At 39.4% G+C, this 9,466-nt stretch overlaps 1 protein-coding gene across 1 annotated transcript; it reads left to right on the top strand.

Annotated features, from left to right (window-relative positions):
- The first annotated feature begins 2,309 nt into the window (after window positions 1-2,309).
- Window positions 2,310-5,606, top strand: LOC147605188 (uncharacterized). The gene is made up of 5 exons (XM_086793972.1): window positions 2,310-4,004; window positions 4,294-4,455; window positions 4,563-4,628; window positions 4,790-4,858; window positions 5,150-5,606. Exons 1-5 carry the CDS (start codon window positions 2,526-2,528, stop codon window positions 5,216-5,218), a joined length of 1,845 nt encoding a protein of 614 aa, XP_086650098.1. The 5' UTR covers window positions 2,310-2,525; the 3' UTR covers window positions 5,219-5,606.
- Window positions 5,607-9,466: the final 3,860 nt, after the last annotated feature.

Genomic DNA, 9,466 nt, shown 5'->3' with positions numbered 1-9,466 from the left:
TGTCATGCCAAGCAATGTTCAAGGTAGACATTGTCCATTGGTTGGCTTCATGAGATTACAAACCATAAACAAAACATGAAGTTCTAAAAATAGAGAGTGTACATGTGAAAAGGGTAAAGAGGAAACCCTACATGAAACTCTAAAAGTAGAAGAAACAAAGACTAAATAATGCAAAAAGTTTTGTCCATAGAAAAAAGAAAAGAGAATTTATGAAAGGAGAAACATGGAGGGTGTGTGTTGAAAGAGGGGGAGAGATTTTGAAACCATGAGGGGCACATGGGAAAAGCCTAAAATAAAAGAAATGGGCTTCTTCACAAGAAAGGGATGAATGAGATTTGTTAGCCACGAAATCATCTTGATGTCAAATTTACCTTCTATTTGCTTACCCTGCACTAGGATTTGAAGAAATTATAAATGATGTCAACATATATCCCTCCACCCCACACCTCCAATGTTTGGTAATAAATTGATACCTATGTTATCTCTAAAAGGTTAATGCTAGTGCCTACATCGGAATGCTTCATTATCTCCATAATGCAATAACCATGGGTAGGATTTTGTTTAAAGCTCATAAGGTCAAGTAAGACTATACTTGAAAAGAAGGGTTGTCTATGATCTTACAAATCGATTCCTTACCCATGTTTTGGGCCTAATTGAGTTATAGAATTTCCATGTGGACCCTACAAGGGAGAGATTTGTAGTTATGATTCCCATACCCTATGTATAAGCCCAGTAGAGTTATAGAGTTATAGAATTTCCATGTGGACCCTACTAGGCAGAGATTTGTAGTTCTGATTCCCATACCCAATATATGTAGTAGTGTGTGTGGTGGTTTTTTTTGGGGGGAAGGAAGGGGGGGTGGGGGTGGTAGGTTAATTTTTAGTAAGGTATTTTAAAGTGATAGGTGTTTTCTTTCTCTAAAAATGATGATGCACTACTAAACTTAGGGTGTGGCATTCACATTTTGAACATGGAAGTACGTTCAAAAACTTATTTTGTTGGAATTCTATGACAACAAAAATCATGTGAAATGATGTCCACTATGGCATATTGTTTAACAAGACATATCATGAGCATCCCAACAAATTCCAAAGCATTGTACCACATAATTCCAAAGCATATTATTCTACAATCCCAAAGTATATTGTTCCACACTCCCTAGTCCTAGTTCATCCTCATCCCTGTTCTCTGCCTAGTCATTTGCATCACCCTCCTCATCATCTTCCTCCTAGCCCTCCTCAACCTCTTCATTCTCTTCTTCCTCATCTGCATTGTGCTCCTCATTTTCAAAGCTTGACTTGGATAAATGAGCCCACATATATTATTTTTAAATCTGGTCACGTGGTTGTTCTTGCAACAAATCATTACTTTTGGACAATTTTAAATTTGATCACTAGTACACACAAGAGGGTAAATATTAGCATGCAAGGATGGTTGTAGTGCACCTGATTGATTGAATCATCAATTTACATTTCAAGAATGTGTAGGCACCCATTCTATTTTAACATAGTTTCCCCTTGGATGAGCCACTTTGGTTGTGCATCCATATCTAGGTTTGATTGGATATGTAAGTTTCAACTTTGAAAGGGTTTAATTGTACATGTTTCTATTTTATCAATCTAAATAAATTTTTGTGTATAAATTTTTGGTCTTAAGGTATTTTATCCTTAAGATAAGGGGATATGGAAAATAAAAAGGAGCCAAAAATGAATGATCTTCCAAAAGACTTCATACCACACCTTGCTATAAACACCACAAATTTAACAACTTTTTTTCCCCTTTTTTGCAAAGTAACTCACACACACTCTTTCACCCCTTTGTTGAGTGAGCGGGAGGGGTGGGCAAAAGCTAACCCGCATCTGGGAGCCCTTTCAGAGCCGAAGCAATCGCATATAACCGCAGAGAAAGGGTGCCACCTCAACCAACCGGCTATTGTCCCCCCAGCTCCTAATCTCTACAACCTTGTGAAGGCCGTTGTGCCATCATTTTGATTGAATTACTAAGTTTCTTTATACAAAGAAGGGCATAGCCCTGTTTTTTAAGGTAAATTATTATTGGCTCCTTTGCCCTAATATGCCTTGTTAATATTTAAGTATATAAATTTGGCCCTTAGGCCTATATAATAGTAATGTCAATTAATAATAAGTGGACGTGTAGGGCGTGTAACTTGTGTTATATTTCATTTTATGACTTTGAAGCCTAAATAAAGGTAGATATAATAAATAAAGTTAAATATAATAAATGTATAATAAAGTAATAATAGTACACTTGAATCTAAGTAAATAACGGTCTCGCCGCCCCTGTTACCTGCGCTAGGCAGTCAAGGCTAACGCCGACAAACTCACCGCCAACTTTGGCGACTCCCGCTAAAACTCTTGGCACCCCCTCTCTCGCCATAGCCGCCAGGCTTCATTTTTCCTTCATTTGTGGAAGCATCCCTCCATGTAACCTCCTCCAGTGTCCTCGTTGGAGGTTCTCCTAGTTTTAGCAGAACTAAGCAGAAGAGCCTACCTTCTGATGCTCCCATGGCTCAACCAAGCGCTTACAACAGTGCGTTTGCAAGCCATCGCATCGCTTTAGGGTTTGATGCTAGAGCTCATAATCTTCACCAGTCGAATTACCTTCAGATAAACAGCAGCAGCAGCGACAACAACTACAAGAGCTGCACCAGCATCAGAGAAGAAGAAGAAGAAGAAAGCAGCTGCAGCGAAGATGCCATGGCTATGGAGCAGCATCAGCGTGGCCGGAAAGCGGCCATTGAGGGTTTTGCCTCGCATGATGGCAGCATGCGAACCGGTCTGATGAGGTACCACTCAGCCCCTAGCTCCATACTAGCAAGCCTTGTAGGTCTAGAAGATGATTTCCTGCAGCAGGAGGCAGAGTTTGCCCGGTTGTTTCCCAGGGCTGTTGCGGATTTTGAATCGAAGATGGCCCCTCACTTTGACATGGACAAAGCTCGCCCTCATAGCAATGGAAGAGGGCAGGAACCAGGCAGCAGCAGTCGGGATTTCGAATCCAAGGTGGCCTCTCAGTTTGACATGGGCAAAGATCGCCCTTGCAGTAATGGAAGCAAGCAAGAACGGCAGGCCGTGGCCCCTGTTACCGAGGCGGTGCCTGAGAGCTCACATTGCATCAGGTTTGCATCCTCACATCCTCGTTTCAAGGGCGCCCCTCTGGTAAACCAGAGTTACACCCCTAACCCAATGGATATAAAGGTCAATGGTGAAAACCCTTGCATAAACCAGAGTTACACCCTTAACCTAATGGATATAAAGGTCAATGGTGAAAACCCAGGCTTAAACCCTCACCCAATGCCTAACTGTCATGTAGAGTGCCTTTCCGGAACGCCTATGGATGCTCAGGCGGCAAAAACAAGCTTAAATTATAGCTTAATGCCCGGCTCTCATGGGGAGCACCTCTCCCAGATGGTGGTGAATGTTCAAGGAGAAAATCGTAGTTCTAATTCAAATCCACACTTTAATGCCTTGTCTAGTTCTTACGGAGAACCTTTTTCTCATAGGGATACAGAAGTTAAGGGAGAAAATCCAAATTTGTGCTTCACTGCACCAGTGCACCCCCCTGATTGCCTTGTGGACAGTGCCACTGCACCCAGAGCAGCACCATATGCCTTTACTTTGAAAACCTCTTCTGTGTCAGGCAACCTGCTCTCAGAAAATGGTGATACTGTTGTGCTCAAACAAAACAGAGGTCGGGTTTCACCTTCAAGCAAAAATGGCCTTCTGAGACACAGCAGCTCCCCTGCAGGGTTCCTCTTGCAGCTGAATGATGGACTTCCTCACAATGAAAAAGTCATGTTGCCAACTTCCTCTGGAAATTCTTCAGAAGAAGGTAGCTTTGAGAGGAGAGTAGGACCCTCAATTTATGGAAGCTATGCCCAATGGGATGAAAGCATGGCTGCAGGTCCATCCAATGGCACAGCATTTGCAGCTAGGAAGCGAATCAGAGAGTTGGAAGATAAAATTTTCACGAACCCTTCTACACAGGCAAGCAAATTACAACCACGTCTCTTCATGATTTTCTATTTCCATGTTTATGTGCCAGCTACATCATGTCCAGGTCTTCTCTTCACCTATGTTGGACATCTATTTGTACATAAAAACCTGCACCCGTTTTTGGATGCCAATGACAGTGTTGTGATACCATAGCATGCATCACATGCTATACGAGATAACATGATTTAAGCTTGCACTTTTGTCTTGAACTTTCTTTTGAGATGTATAAAGAGATGAGGGTTTACTGAAATGTGCTGTTTTTTGTCTGTCTGTGTGGCAGCAAAGAGATGACATAGAGCATGATGCTTTGCTAGCAAACCACTTCAGCTTTTATTCAGGTGAGAACCCTTACGTCACAGACAAGATGTCACCGGATTATGTACCCTGTCGAACTAGAGCAAAGCGAGGCTGTGCCACCCATCCACGCAGCATTGCAGAACGGGTTAGTACAGCTCATCCTCTTGTGTTACGAAGATCCAGCCATGCTCCACGGTTGTGTCGAGTCTTTGTGTCTGCCTACTTCACCTTGATTTGAAGTTATCATTCCAGGTTAGAAGGACTAAGATTAGTGAGCGCATGAAGAGATTGCAGGAGCTAGTACCCAACATGGATAAGGTAAAGATAATGTGAAGGAAAAGTTGTCTGCATTGGTTCTAGAGTTTATGAACGAAGTTCTGACGTTTCTGACTGTGTTGAGAGCTCCTGTCAGACTTCTTCACAACCTTTTCTTGTTTATAGACTATTCACTGCATTTTCACGTTTTTGGCTACTTTCAGCAAACCAATACGACAGCCATGCTCGATGAGGCAGTTGAGTATGTGAAGCATCTCCAGCAAACGGTTCGGGTATTGTTGCTTTACATGTTTACCATTTGCACACCATTTCTTTAATTATGGATCAAGACAGTAGATTTCATTGCAAGCAGCAGTGCCTTGGCCCTTAGCTCAGGTAATAGACCCTGCACAGGCAGCAGGCTTTCCCACTTCAAGGAGGTCACCCATCCTTCCCACTTGTGTTTCCCCATGAGCATGTAACTGGGATGGGTGAACTCCTTGGAAGGGGGACGTACATGCTATTCGGTTGGCTGGATGGGTGAATGTTTTACGATTTACACATCCATTATTGATTGGTTGCAGGAGCTTACAGAGGAGCAATCAAAGTGCTGTTGTTCCTGCAAACAACAAGAAAGGGCTTCATCACAATAAGGCCTGAAGGGATATATTCTTGTGCATATAAAGTTGCGTAGAGTACAAGTGTACAGACAACATCAGACTAGACTGTGTATAGAGTTGTGACATTGTCCAAATTAGATTGCAAAACCAGAAACAAGCTTAAATGAGAGTTAGATTCTTGATATATTGCAAGGTTGGCGCATTACAAGTGGCAAGGCATTGGCCTCCACACTTTCTCAAGTTTAAGTTAAGCCTTTTGTATCTAGCTTGCACATCAACTCGTGCACTGTGGCTACAAACTCTGGAGTGTAAATGATTTGCACTTTTCTTTTGTTTGTTTTTTTAGGGCACTATTCTAGAATATTGCAGACACTATTCTAGAATGAGCTGCAAGCTTGCTAAACATGCTGCATTGTGTCAACTTGTGTGAGGAAGCTTGGGCAACCTTCCCTGTGCACAATTGGGCTTTGGATCATCTAGTCAAAGTGCTACCTATTGGGGAATTGGGAACAATTTGTGTGCTTTGATAGAGTCTGCAAGCAAAGGTGAAGAACATCTGATTCAACTTAGACACAACAACAAAAATATTGAGTTGGAAGAATGGCTGCATGAGGTCGCCAATCCATCAAGAATACAATGTCGTCGTATCGCATGTAAAAGAGTATAGGCAGCGTGGTTATTCCAAGTGATGGATCATCAGTTGAGTCAATCTTGGAACTTTGGCTGGGCAAGGTGTGAAATTTGCTAGGGTATGTCAAATGTTTAATGATAAGCTCATGAGATCTATGCCCACTTTAAGATTATCAGCATATACCAACTTACTCATACTAGCTAGGGGCTTTACCTCATTTTCTGTTGTTTGCATGGATAAGGACTTGATTGCTTGTTGCTTCTTGGAATTCCTTATGGTTTTTAGCGCTTATAACAGCTTGGGACTGTAGGCTGGGTTGGACAGTGATAAAGGCTGCCCCATTCTGGAATATTGACCATCTTTATTCTAGTGGGCACATGCAAATGCTGGTCTTGCTAACCCAACCAAATTCAAAGTTCAAATTTTCCAAGTAATTTTGCATGATGATGAATTTGCCACTGAAACCAAAACCCTTTCCATCGAGAGTGTGCACAAAGATCATCTATGAAGATTTCCAACAATCACTTTTGAAAGTAGTCTTTGAATGCAACACATATCAATCTTTGAAATGTTGGAGGAGCATTGGTCAAACCAAACGTGACTTTGTAGAGGCAAATGTTATCCATGTGGTTGTGACTGTCATTTTATATTGACCTTCAAAGGCTATGGATACTTAATCGTAACCGAAAAATCTATGCAAAAAGCAATAAGCTTATGCTCCTATCACTCTTTCCAAAACATGCTCAGTGTATAGTAAAGCGTAATGGTCTTTTCGTGTTTCTCCATTGACTTTCTTTAGATCCACACATTTTGAGCTTAACATTCTTTTTTGGCACAATAATAATTGGCAATACCCAATCCATATGTTCAATCTCATAATTGAACTCCTTAACAATGAGTTTATCAATTTTCTCCTTTACAATTACTTACTATTTAAGGTTTAATTTGAGAAGGTTATTGCTTCACGCGCCTTGATCTCTTAATCATGTGTTGCATGCTAGTGTTACTCAATGATAATTTTGTGCTTAAAACAATGAGTGGATATTACACAACCAATTTAATAATAGTAAAAATTATAGATTAAGAGGTTGGATGTGAAATCAGCAGTGATGAGGTAAGGAATCCTCCACAGTCGAGGAGGAACATGCAAGGTGTAACTAAGTCTATTTCGAGTCCTAGAAAGGGAAGGGAGAGGAGGAGTGATGGGGGATTCCAAAAAATCACAACATAAGCAAGAAATGCTAGTTCAACTTATGTAACATAGACAATCTAATGAATGCAAAATTTTGACACTTCAACATGGTGGGAGGGAGTACCCTACACCTATGTATAGTGAGACTATATGAAATATAATACCCAACACAATTTCCTCTATATGAAAAAATTTGCATCTATTTAGTAATTTGGAAAGGATTTTACATGAAACATAATACCCAACACACTTTCCTCTATATGAAAATGACTCATTAAAAAAATTTACACCTTTTCTATAAATTACAAAGGAGTTTTCAATATAAAAGACTTGCAGTCATAAAAACACAATTTCCAATACAACTATCATCTCATGAGAATAAGAATATGAGAGATTTGCATGCATCCCAAGAGGTATATTGCAACAAGGATTGATTTATGATGCACTTTTCATGCATCAAAGATCCAAAAGAGCTATACACATCATGTAGAAAAAAACAACTTATACATTGCAAACAAGACAAAATAAACAAATCAGAAGTAACCTAAATGTTCTAATAGAAATGGAGTGTATAAATATCACCTTTGGCAACCATCACAAATGTTTGTAATAAGATCACTAAGCATAACTTTATTTACCCAAATACAAGAAAGACATAATTTGACAAAGCTAATTGGCATGAAGTATACTATACCTTTGAAAACTAATGAAACTGATTCAAAGCTAATTGGCATGAAGTATACTATACCTATGGAAACTAATGAAACTGATTCACAATAGCACTTAATGAAATTGATTCAAAGCGCTTAAATGGATATATAAAATCCATTATCTTAAATATGCAAGCTACCAAGCCAATACCAATCCTCAAAGAATCCAAAAACAAAAAGAAATCACAACTATTTCTTATAAATGGCCATATGCTCAACAAAAAAAAGGGGGAGATCACAACTACTCCTTAGAAACAGCTCTATACTCAACAAATAAAAAGATCATCTTCATATGACACTATGATTAACAACATTTGGAGAAATTTAGATTAAGAAAAAGTATCATCTAGTGTAAACTATTGCTATTGTTAGATCATTCTATTACTTGCGATTTCCAAAATTAAGACAATTATTCCAATGTAGGTTATGCATTCTTAAATTTTTAGAAAGCTTTCTTTAAAAGGAGAAAGCAAAAAAGAAAAGATAAATACACAAATTGAATGAAGCCTGACCATAAAAGCAACATTAAGCATAGGATTTCAGCTTGTACAAGGTAGCATGTGCAAGCTTCACGGCGCCTAGTGTAACTAGCCTTGCCACATAGGGTAGGTGGGCCATCCACTTTAGGAGACTTAGAAATTACTCCCAAACAAGAAATCAAGCTTGCAATCTTTAGCTAATCAATTTTTAACTCTAATCAACCTTCTTAGCACAAAAACCCACACTGTTAAGAGAAGCATGATTCTTGGAAAGGCTAACAATGGCCTATTGTCTATAGACCTTGGTAAGGTTAATTACACACTCCTAATGTGCTCTCCTATTGATAATTAGCAAAAGCTTAAATAGCTATGGTAATTGTTGCCAAAACTATGTTGTCTTGTGATTTTTGTATAGTCAAAGATCCAAATGAGCTATCCAAGAAGTTGCTTTTGAACCTTCAAATTGAACGGGAGAAACTATACTTGCCCACCACCACCCACACAAACAATCAAAGTGATTAACACAATAGAATAGTAACATGGAAAACCTTTGGAGCCTAAAGCTAGTGGGTGTCCAAGTCGTGCTTATCCTACTAGCACAACAAGGATAAGTGTCACTAGTCCTACCACTCTTTATAAGAAGTATTGAAGAGAGTAATCCCATGGCAACAAAATCTTGCACTATTGTTTTCCACAACCCAAGTGTTGTTATGCAATGGGTGTTCTTTATAATCTTTGCATGGATTAAGCCCAATGTTTTTATGAGTGTGCCATGCTTACTATGTGAATTATGTAGAATGAGTAAATATGTTCAACTATTGACGTATAATAATATGTATAAGTATGTGTGTTTCTCCCCATACCCGAGAAAAAGGGCACCACATGGTGAGGTGGTAGGCCACCATCAGTGGTAGCACTACTCCCCACCCCAAGGAGTGAGTATGAAAATGAAATATAGTGATGAGTAAGGGTAAACAACCCAAAGTAAAGTGCTTGGTCTCATATGATTGAATGTGTAATCAAATGGTAAGTATGAAATATAGTGTTAAGGCTACACAATCGAAAGTAAAGTGCTTAGTCATATGATTGAATGTGTAATCAAATGGTAAGTATGAAGTATAGTGTTGAGTAAGGGTAAACAATCCAAATTAAAGTGCTTCTTAGTCATATAATTGAATGTGTAATCAAATGGTAAGGTCTAGGTAACCTTACCAATAGAGACCAAAGTGCCTTACGAGTTTAATTAGGTTTCCCTCATTTTCGGGATAG

This window comes from Cibotium barometz, chromosome 60 (assembly GCF_041138505.1).
Source record: "Cibotium barometz isolate CiBa-2024 chromosome 60, ASM4113850v1, whole genome shotgun sequence".
NCBI lineage: Eukaryota > Viridiplantae > Streptophyta > Polypodiopsida > Cyatheales > Cibotiaceae > Cibotium > Cibotium barometz.
Note: the sequence above shows the minus strand (reverse complement) of the source record. Positions and strands in the feature narration are given on the sequence as shown.

What these genes read in the sequence shown, in the direction of transcription:
- LOC147605188 (XM_086793972.1), top strand. Translation starts at nt 2,526, where the DNA reads ATGGCTCAACCAAGCGCTTACAACAGTGCGTTTGCAAGCCATCGCATC. An exon ending in TCACGAACCCTTCTACACAG is followed by an intron (nt 4,005 to 4,293) that starts GCAAGCAAATTA and finishes TCTGTGTGGCAG; the next exon opens with CAAAGAGATGACATAGAGCA. An exon ending in CACGCAGCATTGCAGAACGG is followed by an intron (nt 4,456 to 4,562) that starts GTTAGTACAGCT and finishes TTATCATTCCAG; the next exon opens with GTTAGAAGGACTAAGATTAG.